Raw genomic sequence first — 20,360 nt, forward strand, 5'->3', positions numbered from 1 at the left:
TTTAAGGTTTATCTTGCACCAAATAGGTAACCAGAGGGAAGTCTGATGGACCAAATAATCATTAATATTGGTTTATAGTCTTTAATGAGTCTACATATGAACATGATCTCATTTATGATCTCTTAGCTTTTTTTTTTTAGAAAAGAGGTTATAAGGGTACACATTTTCACCTATGAGATGAATAAGTTCTGTGATCTAACGTACAGTATGGTGACTATACTTAATAATGTTATATTACATACTTGAAATTTGGTGAGAGTGGATCTTAACTTGTTCTTGTCTCTCTCTCTCTCTCTCTCACACACACACACACACACACACACACACACACAAGTGACTTTCTTAGGTGATGGATGTGTTCATTAGTTTGATAGTGGTAATCATTTGACAAAATATATTGTCAAATCGTGTTGGAAACTTCAAATATATACAATTTTTATTTGTCAATTATACCTCGATGAAGCTAGGGGAAAAAGAGGTTAAGAAATCTCTATATTAACATGAAGAAAGTGCTTTATTATATTTAAAGGAAAGGGTTCCACAAAATCACGTCCACCAAAATTGTGGACAACACATGAATCTGATGAGATTAAGTTCACTTAACTGAAATATTTCCATGATAATCCAGTTTCTATGGCCAAATAAACGAACACAGTCAAGTTTTACACACTGACAATCCATTCTGCTCAAATTTGCATGAAATAAATTTAAAAAAAGGCAGAGTTCTAAAAAATAATTAGATTTTTTGTCTAAAGTGATTTCTAACAAATTATCATAACTGAAATTTTTACTTGTCAATATTTGAATTGTGTGGACCTTTCTAGGAAGTTCTTTACTTTCTTTAAATACTTTCAAGAACCTGGATACTATAATCCCCCAAAAGTCTACAAACTTCTTTGGCTCATTTACCATACTTTTCTGTTCAGTAAGAAACTTTGCCTTTCATTTTTCCATTATTTATTATGTCAGCTCCATTTCTTTTCCACTTCATTGCTTGTGCAATTTGGAAATAAATGGATTTCACATCATAAGACATTCCACTTGGTTATATCCTTCAGATAAATATACTGCTGTTTTCATTGTGATTTGGAAGAAAAAGAAAATTGGGGCATTTAAAGAAAATTCCATCCTGCTGATTAAAATGTTGGTTATTGACAAAATAGCTGATATTTTAAGGGTAATGATAATAATAAAATTCATATTTCCATAGTATGGTAGAGCTTATTGAAAAGCTCAATAAATCTCATTTAATCCACACAATTTGCCCTGAAATTATTAGACTCTGATAAACATGGTATTTAAAAGTAACTGGGCTAACATGTAGTGAGAATCTAGACTAAAGTAGAGAAGTCTACAGTTGACTAGATACCATCTATTACATTTTCCCTTCATTTCTTTCTCCTTGGAGGATGTCTGCAGAGTGTGTGTGTGTGTGTGTTCATATTTTTACAGCTTTATTGAGTATAATTAACATATATTGAACTGTATATATTTAAACTACGTATGCAAAACCATCACAACAATAATGATAAATGAATATATCCATTACCCACCGAAGTTTTCATGTGCCCCCTCCTTCCACTTCTCCTCTCCCATCCCAATAGCCTATTCCTGGACAACTTACCTGCTTTTTGTCACTTGCGGATTAGCTTGAATTTACTAAAATTTTATATGAATTGTCTCATACAGTATGGAATCTATTTGGTCTAGCTTGTTTGATTCAGTGTTATTTCAAAATTCAAAATTTTGTAGGGTGTATCAATAGTTCCTTTATTTTTCTCAGTAGTACTCCATGTATGGATAATCCATAGTTTATCCATTCACCTTTTGATGGACATTTGGATTGTTTTTGGCTTTTGGCTATTGTAAATAAAACTGCTATGAATATTAGTACACATCTCTTTGTATGAACTTATGTTTTCCTTTCCTTTGAGCAATAGCTAAGAGTCGCTTAAGAAAAAGTAAAAACAGGGTGCCTGGGTGGCTCAGTCTGTTGAATGTCTGATTTCGGCTCAGGTCATAATCTCATGGTTCAGCTCAGGTCATATTCTCGTGGTTGTTTGTGAGTTCAAGCCCCGCATCGGGCCCTGTGCTGACAGCTCAGAGCCTGGAGCCTGCTTCGGATCCTGTGTCTCCCTCTCTCTCTCTCTCTGCCCCTCACCTGCTAATGCTTTGACTCTCTCTCTCTCAAAAATAAAAATAAAAGTAAAACATTTAAAAAGAAAAAAAAAAGTAAAACTGTTTCCCAGTTATTGTATAATTTTACACTCCCAGCTCCATTGCGTGTATAGTCCTTCCAAATTCTCACCAACATGGTCCTTTTTAACTTTTGCAATTCTAATAGATGCATAGTGTTATTTCATTATGACTTTAATTCCATTTGTCTAATAACATTAAGGATTTTCTCATGTGCTTACCTGTCATCTTTATGCCTGCCTTAGTGAAGTGTCTGTTCAAAGCTTTGAGCCATTTTCTAATTGGTTTTTTTTTTTTTTTAATATTGAGTTTTAAGTGTCTTTTTTTTTTCTGATACAAGTCTATTATCAGGTATATTATTTGTTGACAATTTCTTCCTATCGAGTGCCTTGTCCTTTCAATGTCTTGATGGTGGCTTTAAACAGCAAAAGTTTTCACCTTGATGAAGTCCAATGTATCAATTTGTACTTCTACGGGTTGTCTACTCAAAGGTAGAAAAGTTTTTCTCTTACACTTCCTTTAATAATTTTAGGTTTTATATTTTGAATTAATTTTTAAATAGTGTGAGGTATGGATTTAAGAAATTTTTGTCCACGTGGATATCCAGTTGTTCCAGCAATATATATTGACAATACTCCCCTTTTTTTACTCATTTGTTTTTATTCTTGTAATGTCTGTCAACTTTTGCGATTTGAGTTTGCAGTTAGTAATAGTTAGGAGTTAGTTAGGAGTTAGTTAGAAGTTTGAGTTAGGAGGTATTATATCCTCTTCAGTTTTCTGGAAGTTTGAGTAGAACTGTTTGTATTTCTGCCCAAAATGCTTGGTAGAATCTACCAGTGAGGTCATCTGACATAGAGTTTCTTTTGTAAAATTTTTTTTACACCACAAATTTCATTTCTTTCCTTGATACAGGGGTATTTGCTTCATTTATGTTTTCTTGTAAGCATTGATAGTTTGAGTCTTTTGTGGAAGTAGTCTATTTTATCGGAGCTGTCAAGTTTGTTGTCATAATATTGTTAATAATATTACTTTATAACACTTTAAATATTTGTAGAATCCATAATGAAGTTAGCTTGCTCATTCTTAATATTGGTATTTTGTGTCTTCTCTCTATTTTTCCTATTAAATTTGGCTAGAAATTTATCAGTTTTATTGATCTTCTCAAGGAAACAGCTTTTTATTTCATTGCTTTCATCTAAACTTTTCCTCTTTTATATTTCGTAATTTTGGCTTCAATCTTTATTATTTCCTTTTTTCTTAGATATTTTGGGTTTACTCTCATTTTCCCCCCTATTTTATGAATGTGGAATCTGAACTCATTAATTTTAGATCTTATTTTCTTGTTTCTAATATAGATGTTTAATGCTATGAATTCCCTCTAAGTATTGCTTTAGTATGCTGTGTTTTCATTTTCATTCAGTTAAAAAATGATTAATTTCATTTTTGACTCCTTTTTTGATCCACAGGCTATTTAGAAGTGTATTGTACCAAAAAACAAATAATCCGATGAAGAAATGGGGAAAAGACACGAACAGAAACTTTTCCAAAGAAGACATCCAAATGGCTAACAGACACATGAAAACATGCTCAACATCACTCATCATCAGGGAAATACAAATCAAAACCACAATGAGATATCACCTTACACTATCAGAATGGCTAAAATTAACAACGCAGGCAACAACCAATGTTGGCGAGGATGTGGAGAAAGGGGAACACTTTTGAGCTGATGGTAGGAATACAAACTGGTGTTGCCACTTTGGAAAACAGTATGGAGGTTCCTCAAAAAATTAAAAATAGAACTACCCTACGATCCAGCAATTACACTACTAGGTATTTATCCAAATGATACAGGAGTATGGATTCAAAGGGGCATATGCACTCCAATGTTCATAGCAGCCACTATTGACTATAACAAAAGTATGGAAAGAGTCCAAAATGTCCATCAACTGATGAATGGGTAAAGAAGATATGATATATATTTATATACAATGGAATAATACTCGGTGATCAAAAGGAATGAAATCTTGCCATTTGCAACAATGTGAATGGAGCTAGAATGTATTATGCTAAGTGAAATAAGTCAGTCAGAGAAAGACAAATATCATATAATTTCACTCATATATGGAATTTAAGATACAAAACAGATGAACATAAGGGAAGGAAGCAAAAATAATATAAAAACAGGAATGGAAACCATAAGAGGCTCTTAAATACAGAGAAGCAACTGAGGATTGCTGGCAGGGTGTTGGGTTGAGTGAGGGGCTTAAGGGGTCAGGGGCATTAAGGAGGACACTTGTTGGGATCAGCACTGGGTGTTATATGTAAGTGATGAATCACTAAATTCTATTCCTGAAATGATTATTACACTACGTGTTAACTAACTTGGATTTAAATGCTAAATAAATAAATAAATAAATAAAATATAAGGAACTGATACAATTCAACACCCAAAAATCAAATTATCCACTTAAAAACGGGCAGAAGACATGAACAGACCTTTCTCTAAAGAAGACATCCAGATGGCCAACACATACATGTCAGGATGCTCAACATTACTGATCATCAAGAAAACGTAAAGCGAAACTACGACGAGGTGTCACCTCACACCTGTCAGAATGGTTAAAATCAAAAACACATGAAACAACAAGTGTTGTTGGAGGATGTGCCATTGTTGCTAGGAATGTAAAGTGGTACAGCCACTGTAAATGCTCCTCAAAAAAATAAATTCAGCAATCACACTACTGGGTATTTACCCCCAAAATACAAAAACACTAATTCAAAGGGATACACACCCTTATGTTTATAGCAGCATTGTTTACAATAGTCAAATTATGGAAGCAACCCAAGTGTCTATTGGCAGATAAATAGATAAAGACCACATTTTATATATATATATATATATATATATATGAAATATTATAATATTCATAATTTCATTATATATTCATGAAATATATAATATTTCATATATATACATATATATATAATATATACATTCTATGTATATATATATAATATATATGTATATATATGAATATTATTCAGGCAAAAAAAAGAAAGAAATCTTGCCATTTGCAACAACAGAGATGGAGCCACAGAGGATTATGCGAAGCAAAGTAAATTAGCTGGAGAAAGACAAACACCATATGATTTCACTCATATGTGGAATTTAAGAAATAAATAATCAAAGGAAAAAAGAGAGAGGAAGGGAGAGACGGAGGGAGGGAGGGGGGAGAGAGAGAGAGAGAAGGGAAGAGAAACAGACTCAATTGTAGGGAACTAACGGATGGTTACCAGAGGGGAGGTGGGTTGGGAGGTGGGTGAAATAGGTGATGGGGATTAAGGAGGGCACCTGTGGTGATGAGCACTGGGTGACGTATGGAAGTGTTGAATCACTGAATTGTATACCTGAAAAAGTGTATGTTAACTATACTGGAAATAAAATTTTAACCCTTAGTAAAAAATTTAAAAAAGACGTGTGTTATACAGTTTCCCAATATTTATCTTTCCCCATGCCCCATGAATCACTCTGGCTGGAGAGTACAGGCACTATTGCTGGTCCTGAGTCAGCACTGGGCAGTGAGGCCTCTAATCTTACTGACGGTTCTTTCCTCAAACTTAGTTGTTTTCTCACACATAGGCACTATCAGTGCTCAATGTGTCCTAAGTTCTGTCTGTGCAGCTCTCCTTCCAATATTCTGTCCACCAAATTCTATCCTGCCCAGGTCTCCTCCAGAACTCAGCTTTATCTTCTCAACTCAGGAGTACAGTGGCATCTGCTGAGGTCCTCCTTCTGGCGCTGACTTCTAGGCACTTTTTCAAGGCAGTAAGCTGGGGCAAACATAAGGGCTCTCCTTTTTTGGTTCCCATCTCTGAGACCATTGTCCTGCGTGATTCGCTGTCCCATGTCATGAAAGTCTTATTTCACACATTTTGTCCATTTTTGATTGATTTAGATGTGTGTTTAAATCTTACATATTATACCAAGTCTAAATAACATTTTTTCAACTGAAATTTTTATTTAAACTGCTTTATGAGCATGGGGAAATAAAGTCTAGGTTCTTAATGCCTGTAGTTATCTCAAAGGATGCTATAGCAGTGTAAAAAAAACAAAAACAAAAACAAAAAAAAAGTTTTGTTTTGTTTTGTTTTTTTCTTTTCTAAATGTGATCGCTTTTCTGGCCAGAGGAGTTTTAGAAGCACACCTCGACTACCGCTTAGAGCAACAGCACTTTATGTAAGTATTGCATATTCTTGTTTTAAAGGGATTTTCACGTATACTCTCTCATTTGATTATTTGTATTCAAGGCCAGATAATTAAGGTCAAGGTTGTTACGAAGTGATGCTCAGGAGTGTCATGACTTGGTCATGACAGCTGCCACTGATGACACACTTTATGTGGGGTAAGTAGGGTACTTAGCACTGTATATACAATCTCATTTAATCTTCCCCAAACACAGATCAGGAAAGTGCCACAATCTTCCTTTGCCCAGCTATAAACAAGCTAAAGCTTAGAGGACAAGCTACCTTGTCCAAATTTATACAACTGTTAAGTGCTCCAGCCAGCTCTTGAATTCAGGCTGTCTGACTCCCAGATGATTCTTGTAACCCTAGTCTACCTTTCATGGAAGTGGGATGCTCCTCTGGTCACCTTCTTACTCTCTTTTTCCATAACCCCAATTGGTTCCACAATGGTAGATTAGCTGATTTTAAAATGAACAAAATACTGTGCACTCTTGGAAATACTGATCCTGTGCTATTGCTCATAAAAGGCAAGGACTTTTGGTGATAATGCTTCTTGGGTGGTACTTATGTTGACATCAGGGATATCATTTAAAGACAGATGATTCTTTTGGTGGTAAATTCATACCATACTGGGTCCATTTTGCCACCAGTTATTTTTAAGTATATTCATTTCTGAGTTCTTCCTATCTAAAATTTCAACCCCTACCCATCTCTAATGTTTACCATTTCATATTCCTCTTCCTTTCCTTATTTTTTCTCTTTAACACTTATCACTAATACATTAATATATTTCATTTCTTTTGTGTATTATTTGTCTCCACTAAAATTAAGTGCCATAAGGACATACAGTTTTCTCTGTTTTGTTTACAACTGTATCCTGTATAACTAATGAATAGGAACTCAATAAATATAGGTTGAATAAATTAACATGTATGTTTAGACAATATTCTCAGAATTTATGATATTTCAATGACTGTTACATAATGGAGTGGAGGGCAGTATATGAGACTAAATTTTTAGAAGAATTAGGAGCTACCTGTACATATTTGCCCATCCATATTTGGATGTCATCTACCATAAGAGGCTAAAGCCTGTAGGAGGAAGATAAGATTACTAGATGACACAACCACTTCAGAACTGTGGAGGAAGATCACATTTACCTGTTAGCTTCTCCTAATACTATCAGCTGTTAGGACTGTCAGATTAGGAAGACATACATCTTAATGGGAAGGTAGTACTATGCTAGTAGCATAGCCACTGGTCTCATAATGGTGGAGTTCAATTCTCAACGACTCTACTTACCAGGTTTGTAAGTATTAGAAGTCACTGTTTTTATTTTTTTTATGCCAAAGATGTTTATCTTGACACTTCAAGGAATTCGTTAACCCTTTAAAACTGTATTTAGCCCTATTTTGTGTGAGGGAATGGATGTATCTTTCTTGGGAAATCTAGAGTTTTCATCAAATTTTCAATATTTCTCAGTACTTTTAATACTCTGGGCATCAAATATCAAGCTATATTGTTATAAGTAAATCCACACAAATATATTCCTTTGGGTTGGCTTGGAATCCTTAAGGCCAGCCAAAATCCTAATATTTTGCAAGTGCTTAATATTTCTATGTTTTTTCCTTGCCCTACCTACATAGACTAGAGCTACAAAACAACACGAGCTTCACTATTATTATAATCACCTTTTCACAATGAAGGTTAAATGATTTGCCTATACTAACAGTTCAGAGACCAGAAAACCTCAAACATACATTTATAAAAGAAATGATCCACATTTTATTGTCAATAATACTTATGTATCTCTCAAAGAAATGATTCTGTGAAAGTAAAAGCATCATGCCTTATTCACGTTTGTAGCCTCAGTATCTGAAAAATGAACATACAACATGTTTAATATATGTCAGTTGCATAATGATTGACCTGGATATTAGCTTCAGGCCATCTGAGTTTAAGTGCTCAACACATTATCATTTCATTAAGTCACACACCTTTTCATAAAATTAATCTAAAGAGAGAGTCTCATTCTTTTGCTTATATACTGTCTAGTATTTTCTCTTACCCAGTATCTTCCTCAGCTAGAGTACTAATTCTTAAGTGTGCATTTACATTCATGTCATAGAAAGAAAAGTAAAACATGAATGAAGAGTCTAATAGAAAGCAAAATATATGTTTTGTTTCTATTGAAAGGATATGGAAACTAAAGACAGTGATGTGTTTTAAAATATTCAAAAAACAGTCACTTATTACCAGAGTCCTCCCATATCCATGGGGGATATGTTCTAAGACCCCCAGTGGATTCCTGAAACCAAGGATGCCACTGAACCATATATGTATATATACTATGTTTTCCTTCTATACATACATGCCTATGATAAAGTTTAATTTAAAAATTAGGCATAGTAAGGGATTAACTCTAATCACTAATAATGATATAGAACAATTATAACAATATACTTTAATAAAAGTTACGTGAATGTGGTCTCTCCCTCTCTCTCTCTGGTAATACTGTATTGTATTCATCCTTCTTCTTGGGATGATGTGAGATGGTAAATGCCTATGTGATGAGATGAAGTGACGTGAATGATATAGGCATTGTGACATATCATTAAGCTACATATACATTAAGATCATCTGTTTCTTTACTATAGTTGACCACAGGTAACTGAAACCATGGAGAGCAAAACCACAGATATGGGGGAGTTACTGTACTCTATTTCTTAGTAATCTCAACCAACCAATCACAACCAACTTCCTGTGTCATTTTCTAGGAATCTAATCATTCTTAAGGCCACCAGTTGCATTCACTCTGTCCTCCTAGTATCTGCTTTGCCTACCATATTCTCAAATCCCTCTTTTTGGAACTTTTATATTTCTGTTGTATTTCCTGATCATGTTCTCCTGGTTTCTCATAATACTCCACCAAGTTCCTCCCTAATGCATCTTTCAATTAGTTAGATGAAGAGTATCCATCCAGTAGGTGAACTATGTGATGAAAGTAAGGGGAGTTCCTTGGCAGAGAATCAAGCTTAATGAGTGAGGAGAAAAGATGTGAATAAGAATCTTAGGGGAAAAGGTTGGCAGTAGGATGACAGATAATAGCAATATTGGTATGCTGATTTTTTTTCCTTATGTGATCCCAGCACAACATCTAAGGAACGTTGGTTAATGAATGAATAAATACTCTCATCACTACATCTCAGGGTAAGAACAAAACTTTTTTTCAGTTTTTACATACCCACGCTCCCTTTTTCCTTCCTTCCTTCCCTTCCTTTCCTTCTTTCCTTTCTTCCTTCCTTCCTTCCTTCCTTTTCTTTATTTTGTTCTTCTTTTATTAACTACCATCTCTTATTTACTCCACTTTGAGAACTACACCAGGTGAAAAGCTTGGGTCCCCAAATGTCCCTAAAGGTTGTGTATCATGTGCCTGACGTCAAGAATATATTCCTGAGTATGGTATGAAATCTTGTAGAGCAAATTCTAATCTGACTATAAGTATATAAGCAAATATGGAAATAAGAACAATCCATTAACTAATGGTATTCTCAGACATTTGGCTATAAGAAAGGTTTATAGGCAAAAAATATATAACAAGGCCATTTCTGTGCTCCTAAAATGATCCAGATTATCTGAGATTCACTAAATTCCATATTATATAAATTCAAAGTAATTCTTATTCTCAGATATTGACCTTTCTTACAGAACATCAAATATAGTTCTATTTTATTAGTGAAAAACAAACTTTACTTTCTAAATGAGAAATTAAGTCATAACTCTTGAACTTCATAGATAAATATATCTAAATACTAATAATTTCATTACACAATTTTAGCAAAATCAATACAATGTTTTGAATATTTCATGTTAAATTCTATTAAAGGAAAAAAACAGTGTTACTTATTTCATTTAAAAATAATAATATATGTGGTTTGAAGAAATCACAGTATCCCAGCATTTATCATTTGTTAGCATGAAGGCACATTTATGTGCCCGTTTTAAATTTCTGAGTATAATGAAATTTAAAATTATTCATACACTTCCCAATATCATACATACAAAGGATTAGCTCTTAATTTTCATCTATTTGGAAGTCATTTAATAAGTAATTTTGCATTATTCAAACTGATTCATCAAATAATAATGTCTATAAATGTGAAATCCAACATGCTACTTGCAGAATTATCCAGAGTTCCTTTGACCACAGGTTATTCTTAAAGGTATTTGAGAATAGCCACAGGTACCATTTGTAAATTCAGGTAACATAAACACTTCCAAGCTTCAGTTCAAAAACACAATCTGATTTTATAGGGTAATGCTTTATTTAAAAAATAAAGCCCTTCTTTATTCAAAACCTGAAAGCCCTGAAGTCTTTATACTATGAATAAAAGAATTATTTTCGAAAACTTTAAAAGTAGCTGCAATTTCCCATTTAACAATAAATACTGCATGCAAAAAGACTAGCAGAGCTTCAAAATAAGTATTAAAATGACCAACTGATCAGTAATTTGCATCACTTCACAAAAAAAAAGATTTGACAGTAAATTACTGGGTCTATATGTGCATGCTACAGCATAGTGTGTTCAGAGTAAAAAAAAAAAAATAAAGTAAAATGCAATTACCCTAAAAGACATTTCAAGATTCTCTCCACCCCAGATATCCATTCCTGCATCGTAAGTTCCTATCTCTTCAAAGTAGTTTCTGTCAATAGAAAATAGGCCACCAGCCATAGTAGGGGTCCTAGTTGAAAAAAAACAAAAAGAAAAGAATATCTTTTGAAAACAATGTGTGGAGTTTAATGAGACTGTAGCAAATAGTTCTGAGACATTTTAAATTAAAAAAAAACAAAAACAAAAACAAAAAAACTAGTACTCAAAAATCTCAAACTGGAAACATAAAACCAAAGTGTAAGAGGTTTTAAAATTATTAAGTAGCATTTTAGTTCACATTTTCTGTAAAACTAAATTTAGGTTAGTCTATGTTTTTCTTATAGGTGATCAAATAATGGAAGGAACACTGGCCACTTAAGAGGCGGGTATGTAAATTCCTTCTGAAAAGCATAGTGAAAAGAAGTTAGGGCTCTTAGCCCTACCCTTAAAGAGATTAACTGGTCATAAAACTACAAGTTGTGATCTTTTGTTGCCTAATTATAAATCATTTTAATATGAATACTAGAAACCTGTGGAAATGGTTTCTCTATGAAAAGATCTATAGCCTATTTCATATGAAAAATATCAAATGTTATAAAATGTTTATAGGCAATTAAGTATCTAATGGTAGTTACATATTTTTTAATGCAAGAGCTTTACATCTAATTGTTTATTCTTCTTTTTACCCAATTAAAATGATAGAGTTAATCAGATGACCCTAGATAAACATAAATCACATTTGTTATTTAGAGGCTTAGAAGAATATTTGGCACAGATTTTAAAACTTTTTCCTAGGAATAAATGCCTTTTGATTCTCACATTTGAAATTTCTCTACTGAAACTAAGGAGTCAGATGTTCAGTTTTTAAAGGATTAATTAATTAATTTTAAAAGATGAATTAAAGTCAATGGCTAATACTACACAAGTCTTCCTATATAACCAAACTAAAAAGAAAACTAAAAAAGAAAATTCTAGTTTTTCACAAATGGACCTATCTACGCTGATGATGATTATTTTTTAATGTTAATTGTAGAAAAGTAGTTTTAAACCTTCATAGTACATTAGAGGCACTGGAAGCACTTTTAAAAAACATGTTTCCATGCTTGGGTATCACTCACACTCCACAGATTCAGATTTAACTGGCCTGGGGTGGGGCCAGACCTTTGATAGTGTGTAAAGTCCGGTGCTGATTCTAATGTGCTGGCAAAAAGGAGAAACACTGGTCTAGGGGGTTTGGACATTCGAGTAGATGGAGATTGTTAAAAAACAAAAGAAAACAAAACTAAACAAAATAAAACAAAACAAAACAAAAAAAACAAGTGTTTTCCTTTTCTGGAGATTATATCCTCTTCTGTCACAGGATATGCTCGTGTCCTCTAATTGAACAGTATAGTTCATTGAAAAACCACCAAATAATACTGTACTTGGATATCTACCATATTGCAAAATTCTCTATTTCTCCCAGTGCTCTCACTGTTTTATACTCAAGCAATTAACTGTCCATCAGCTGGACTAGCACAGCATCCTTAGTCTCAGAACTATTTTATTACTTCTGGTCTTGCTGTGTTCCTATCATGAACAGAATCACTGACCTTCTGAGATATAATGAGAAACACTAACAGAGCTAAACAGATGGTAATTATGGAGTAGCCATGACCCTCACCTGATTGGGGTTTTGGAACTCTATGGCAATTACTATATAAGGTGTAATAGTGCTACATAGTCTATTTAACGAAAAAAGGAACAAAACTCGTTGCAATTATCTTATCATAATGCAACCAAGTGCTTAAGAATGTTAAGTGATGCATTTTTAATGATCAGTTCAGAATGCCTACCCACTTATCTATTTACTAATAAAGTACTAATGCATTTAGCTTAAATACATGCATTGAATTTCATCTTACAGTTGGTCATAGTTCCTATAAATATATGAGAAATGTACAATAAATGACTAAAATAATTTCTATATTTAACCATAAGAATGACTCAAATTTCACTTATGCTTAAAAAGTAACAAAAATAAAAACATAAAATCACAATTACTAAAAAAAAAATCCTGTATTTTCTGAAGACAGATGCTCCTAGAAAGATTTTTTTTTTGTATTTGCAATGTCAGCTCTCTCAAGTAATCTAGAGACTGTGCCTTATATAATATCTATGGTGTTATGAAACATGTTCTGTTCTAAGTTGATCGCTCTGTATTGTCCCTAATGAACTATTTACATATGCCTGTGTGGACTTTAAATGTTTAGGGTGTCTACAAAATTAAAAATCTATATATCATCTAACCTTATTAATCAATTCAATCCATTTTGGGTGGAAAAAATAATCGGCCCAATGGCTGTGAATATTACCTACACAGTCCGTAGGTGAAGATGATTTGAGTTAGTAGGAGTAAAGCACTTAACACAGTTCCCAGCACATAACAAATCATTGGTAAGGTTAAGTGGTATATCTTTGTCATCATCATTGCTGTTATCGATAATCGTTCAAAGGTCTTGAGTGTCCTTCACTTACGACGTCCCATACACACCCTCATTTTGGATTTCAAAATCATTTGAGTCTACTTCAGACCCAAGATGTTGAACTCTGAAATCTGCCTTGCTAAACACAGCTTTCTATTTTTAACCCCCCTATTTCAAGCGTGTGACAGTCACTTTTTATCCTATAATGCTGCTTAGGGTTCCTCTGCTACTCCATCGCCTCACGTAATGACCCGCTTCAGGAATTGTTCCCTTCTCCTCCTCTCAATCTCTCTCCAGGATTTTGCCATGTCAGTGAAAAAATAGCTTAGCCTCCTAAATTCTCTATCCTTCTCTTATCTGACCCAATTCTCTTTTTGTAAATATTAGTGTCTGGATAAATCTATCCTTGTATTATTCACTTCTGCATCTAGGAACCAGAGACTCACTGAAAGAGTAATAAGATGAGGTCAACTAGTTATACCACAAGTCCAACTTAGTCTACAACACCTAACAATCCTGTCATCTGTGTTAATCTGTTCACTTGTCTCATTTTTTTAACTGACTCTTATCTAAGTCTCAGACTCTCCTCAAAACACTGATGATTAAGGCAATGCATAAATAAAACAATTCTTCAGTCATGAAATCTATACTCCCCCAATCTCTATCTCAGTATGTGTATATATCTCCTCATGGCTTTTCCTTCCTCCTGCCTCAGAGGAAAGAGTATCTCCTTTCCTCATTGTGAGCTAACGTTTACTCTTTTGCCCTCAGCTGGCTCTTTTCTGACTACACTTTCAGCCACTTGTTCATTGACTATTACATTTATGTTCTATGACTTTGATTTCTAGATCGTCCCCTTGAGCTTACAATACTGTTCAATCAAGTTCTATACTAAACCAAAATAGCCCTTCACTCCATCCTGCTACTCACTGAAATGAGGGAACATATATTATCTATTCCCTTTACTGGTAACCTTATTGAAAGGATGCTTTCTACATACTCCCTCAATTCCTCTTGACCTTCTAACTAGAATCTGGATTCTGTTCCCACCTCTACAGTAACCTCTTTCTAAAAGGGTCCTGCTGATTCTGAACTTGAATAGGCTTTCCTTAAAATGTCTTCCTTCGGAAGCATTTGGACATAATTCAGCAACCTCCCTGAATGAAATGCTTTTCATCTCTGACTCCAACAGCATTCTTCCAGAGAGGTTTTTCCTATTTATTTTATGAATCTTATTGATTTCCCTTCCTCTTCCTTTTCCTTGCTGGCTGTCTCCAGTTCTTAGTTGCATATCTATGACATGAGTGAAATATACAATCATAATAATGTTTTGTAGATGTGTGCACTTAATAATTGTCTTCTTTTGTCCCAACATGTAGTCTCCCTAAGAGTCTCTCAATGGAACTTTCCTCTTCCTATATTCCTTACCTGCATAAGTTCATTTGTTTTATGCCTCTTATTGTCATCTTTGTGAGGCAGAGTCCTAATCTGTGTTTCCTTTTCTCGTTTCTTCTTTCTGCATTGTGGTTTTCTAATTCCTTTCTAGATGTTTTCTAAAAAAACCCCTTTGACTCTGCTCAGGGTATATAAAATAGCACTGAGAATATGCTACCCGTTCCATATCTGCTTCTCCTTCATTGTCTTCTATTTCCTTCCAGAATTTCAATACCGAGTGATAAGACCCCTTTTAGCAACTTTCTTTTCTGTGCCTCATTTAATCATTTCCCAAATACTTCTTTCCACCCCCCACCCCTGAAGTATTTTTGACTCTTATCTCTGTTCTCTGCTATCATGGTCACTGTCCAAGTTTAGTCCTCTCATGTCTCTTTTGTTATCTTCTTGCTTCTAGAGTCTGTTGCTTCCAAAATTTATTCTACAAACCATAGCCAGATTAATTTCTTAAATCAAAATGCCTCTCAAAGTGTCAACCAGATATTTAAATACCTATTTTAAGAAATAAATCCCAGCTCCTATTCTGGCATCAGTGATGTGGTGCCGTCCAAAGGATATCTCCATTCCTTTTAACTATTTCCCTGTATTCCAAGTGTTAAGCTGTTAATAATAAATGCTTCATACTTTCCCACCCTGGTTCGTGTGTCCACATCCATTTGCCACTTAAAAAGGATTTTCCTTTTTAAACTCCTCTTGTATGTTTAAATGTGCTCTATTCTTATGCTGAAGGCTATTATTTCATGCAGCCTGCCCTCAGTACAGCCCTCCTTCTCCAGTCTGGATATAATCTCCCACTTCTGCCTCCTTCGATAGCCCTGTCTTTCTCAAGGCATTGTGTCACTTCTTTTTGAGTATTATATTTACTTCTGTATACATTTTATCAACTCTATACATATAGCTAATATATTGGTTTAATATTATTGGACTATTAATAGATATTTGTTAAATAAGTGAAATAAACAAATAAGCATGTATCCCCATGACCATAATACAATCTATTTGTAAGTTAAAATCATGTGCAATTTTATCTTTGAAATTAAAAAAAAATATTCATTCTTCACATCAGCTAAACTGATGAGTAACAAAGATACCTTTGCAAATTCCAGGATTGTAACATCTAGTAAAAGTTTTGGGATTTGAGTTTGGTAGTATTTTAGAATTAAAGATGCAAAGTTTTGCAACAATGTAGAATATAGGAAAGGACTCCAAAAAGTAAGCATTTGACATGGAAAAATACAGAAGTATTTCACCAGAAGTTGGTAAATTTAAAGAAATTATGACAATACATTTGATCATTCAGTAATATTAAACTGTGATGCCTGCATTTCCACCAATAAGATGATATATCCGGTATTCCACACTAGGATAACTATGTGTGTGAGAGGCAGGTAAACCACGGGAGACTCAAGAGGGGACTGAGTTTAGTTTTTAGGAGCTTGGATTATGTATCTAGACTGATTAAGCTCAAAACTCAACCCCACAGTGTGATCTTCGGTAAACTACTTAAACTCTGGGCTCCAATTAATCATCTATAAAATGAGGATGTATGTAACAATGCATGTTACACTCTTAGAATAGTACCAGTACAAAACAAGAACTACATAAATATTAATTTTAATAAGGAAGAGAAAACATCTGTGTTTGGCAAGATTATAATCAGCTCTTTAAGAATTATTTTCCAAGTCTAATTCATTTTTAATAGAATTGTAGTATTTTAGAGCTTTAAAATCCCTACAGATTTGGTCAACCAAATTTAGTTGCAATGTGTTTAAATGACTTGTTTGAGAGTCCCAAGTTAGGTAGTGGTCCAGTTAAGGAAATAATGTTCCTTTCCTTTCCTCTCTCCTTCTCCCTACATATCTCTCTTGCTCTTTACCAATTAGTAATCACTCAGTTTATCAATATACATCATAGAATTTGGCATAGATAATTAGAAATACACTTTTCCTGATTTCAGCTCCAAAATTATGTACAATGTTGTCCTGTGAATTTTAGCACTGCTGTTCAAAGCAATTTCTTTCAAAGTTATTGAAACATCATTTCTTCTCACTAATTTTTCCCTTTAACATATTAGGATTCTATTAATCTCACTTGGCAAATAAATAACGTCTCTGGGGGAAAAGTCTAAAGATTTGGGAGACTATAGCTCAGCATCAGGCTGTTATTCACAATGATCAAATAACACAATATCTAGACTGTAAGTGTGTACCTCTGTGTTAATAACATTTCTCATATACTATATGCCACAATAAAGAGAAATGATAAACACACATATTTTATTATTTACAGAAATGTGAAGCATAAATAGCTGAAATATTCACATAATCTCAATTTTTTTAATCATAAAATATAATTTGGTTAACCATTTTGCGGGTTTAGAAACTGAGTTTCCCTCCTTCATTCTTTATTCTACTATCCCCAAAATAGAAAGCAGAAAAGATAGAAAGGAAGCAGTAGCATAACTATTATTTTATTAGTGATGAATAACCAGATGTTGAATTTATTTAAAGGTTTTTACAGAGAAATGAAATGGGGTTTAGTGAAATATTGCATGCTGAGGTACTCATTTGAACATGAATTTGGGTAAGAAGATGCAGCTTTTGGTAGAGAAGAGACTATTTAAGCACTCATGCTGGTTTAGACTCTGCACAAGGAAGCATGTTCCATCCTGTACAGCCTATGGAACACAAAGCTATTTTTAAAGGATAAGAATAAAAAAAGAAAATTCTGCTTGATATGGGCAAATGGCTCATTTTGCTGCCAAAGATCCATTTACCAACAAGCATTGGAATCAAATACTTTAACTTGTGCTTAAAGACCTATATGCCAGGAAGGGAATAGTTATTTTTTTTTCCTTTTTTCTTAATCCTTTTTCATAATCTTCACAACCTGATAAAACCCCAAGCTTCCAATTATAATAATTGGTGTAATTTTTTTTATCTTTCCTTTTTCTTTCTTTTATGTTTAGGATGGGTCAAAATAAACAATGGGGCAAGATGTTTTAAATGTTTCGATTAATGCTCTGTTTTCATTTCATCTCAACAGACCACAAGGGAAGTGTGGTAAATTATCTTCTGAACCATTAGGAGGTAATATAATATAAATGTGCTATTTTCTCCAATGAATATTGATTCACATACTCCACCTAAGGTGGATTTTTTTTTCTTTCAAAACCAACACATATCATAACTTAATATGAGTAGATGGGAATGTTGAACAATTAGAACATTCCAAAGTTCAACTTTTTCTATTAAAGCCTTTGTTCTTCACATAAATTTGACCCCTCCTGTGTTTTGTGTTAATATCTCCTATTGTAAAGAAGTGTCTCACAGGATTTGAGAGTATCTATCTCTATTTCTTTCCTCCAAAGTAAAAATGTATTTTCATTGCACTGAGAAAATCAAATAGAGAAAATCTAACAGGTAAAAATTAAGAAATATATTCTTAGCTGTTATTAAATAATAGGAAATATTGTCTTATATTTGGATAACATTTTATAGGATAAAATAAGTGTTTTTTAATTATACTTACTAGAAGAACAATAAATTAGAGTCAGTGATAATTTTTTTGGGGGGGATTCAAACTGGCAAAAGATATCAAAAATATTAAAACGAATTTCACCTTCCTCGGTTGCATAATTCTAAAAAGACCACAGTATATGCAAAAACTATAGATCAGAAAACACAATTGGCAGAAAATAATGTGTAAAATAACTCTCAAATGTCTTTGCAAAAAATAAAGGAAAATCTAAGTAAATAATTGAGATTCTAGCAGCCACTCCAATTTTTACTCGGAAAAAAAATGCCATGGGCAAATACCAATAATATATCAATTTTTTAATATTTAATTTTGAGACACAGAGAGAGAGAAAGCCTATGTGAGTGGGGGAAGGGCTGAGAGAGAGCTGGACAGAGGATCTGAAATGGGCTCCATGCTGATAGCAGCTAGCCCAACATGAGGCTTGAACCCACGACCGTGAGGGGATGACCTGGCTGAAGTCTGACACTCACCTGACTGAGCCCCATAATATATCAATTTTTAAATTGTGGAGAAACATATCTGAAAAGAAACACTCTAGAAGGAAATATAACAAAATACTTCTGCTTCTCTATACTTCCAGCTACTTGTCACATTTATTTAGCAATGCATATGTTTGTGATGTATATTATCAGAAATAAATTTTAAATAACTCCTTTCAAATATATTTCTCATTTAATATTTTAGTACGTCAAGAGAGGGAGAATAATTTTCCTTTTATTATTGAAAAGAATGGGTAATTTCCTTATTGGAGTAGCTTTTAAATAAAACCCAGATCTTCCAAAGCCAGCTTCAATGCTTCTTCAATGATATCATTCTAGAAGGTTACAGGAAATAATATATGTGAACATCTTATGAGTTTTTCACAGTAAAGGAACAGTAATTATAATCTGAGAAATTATTAATAATGTTTAATTTATTTGATCTTCTTTATAAATTCCTGATTCCAATTGAGAGAAAAATTAAGCTATAATATCAGACAAATGTTAATAAAAAGGGATATTCAAGTAAGTAAAATATGTAAAGAATAAAACTCATCATTATATCTATGTTTGATTTATTATGATAGCAAATATTAGAAGAAAATCTAAAACTCTTTGTTTTACTTTAGAAAGATATTGAGCATGGTACTCCACGTAAGGATGAAGTCATATTAAGAATATTAATAAGGACAAAATGTAAAAGAGTCCATAAGGCAAGACACAAAAGATAAAGAAAGTTATACAGACTTGATAAATTACTGGTAGTTTTTTTTTAATGTTTACTTATTTATTTTTGAGAGAGAGAGAGAGGCAGAGAGAAAGAGAGAGAGAATCTCAAGCAGGCTCCACACTGTCAGCACAGAGCCCAGTCGGGACTTGAACTCACAATGACCTGAACCGAAATAAAAAGTCAGACCCTTAACTAACTGAACCACTCAGGCACCCCTCACTGGTAGGTTTTTAATAAATTAATAATCTATTTTAATCCATGAGAGATTAAAGTAGAATCTAATATCTTTATAACTTTATTATTTATTTATTGAGGACTTATTGAGGATTTACGACAGGGCATAAATTAAGAGACTAAAACCATCAATAAGATTAAAGCCAGATTCTTTTCCAGAAGCACATAGCACTCTAGCTGTTGACGTAGTCTAACTCCTGTGCATCAACACTCTGGCCACTTAGGCTGGCCTCATTCTCTTGTCTAGCATACACATGGCCAGTGCCAGTGGGCCACATCAGGGCAGAATCAGCCAGATTCATCGTTGTATGTACAGAACCTAGCACAGTGCTCAACAGTGTGATGGCATGTTCATTTGCATATG

The 20,360-nt window shown here is 33.6% G+C and overlaps 1 protein-coding gene across 1 annotated transcript in view; it reads right to left on the bottom strand.

The window, feature by feature from the left end:
- Positions 1–20,360, bottom strand: part of GALNT13 (polypeptide N-acetylgalactosaminyltransferase 13) — a 528,170-nt gene that overhangs the window by 185,581 nt on the left and 322,229 nt on the right. The window contains exon 8 of the mRNA XM_049615630.1: positions 11,070–11,187. Within this exon, the coding sequence (XP_049471587.1) occupies positions 11,070–11,187 (118 nt within the window). The remainder of the gene's footprint in view (positions 1–11,069; positions 11,188–20,360) is intronic.

The sequence above is a fragment of the Panthera uncia genome (genome assembly GCF_023721935.1).
Source record: "Panthera uncia isolate 11264 chromosome C1 unlocalized genomic scaffold, Puncia_PCG_1.0 HiC_scaffold_3, whole genome shotgun sequence".
NCBI lineage: Eukaryota > Metazoa > Chordata > Mammalia > Carnivora > Felidae > Panthera > Panthera uncia.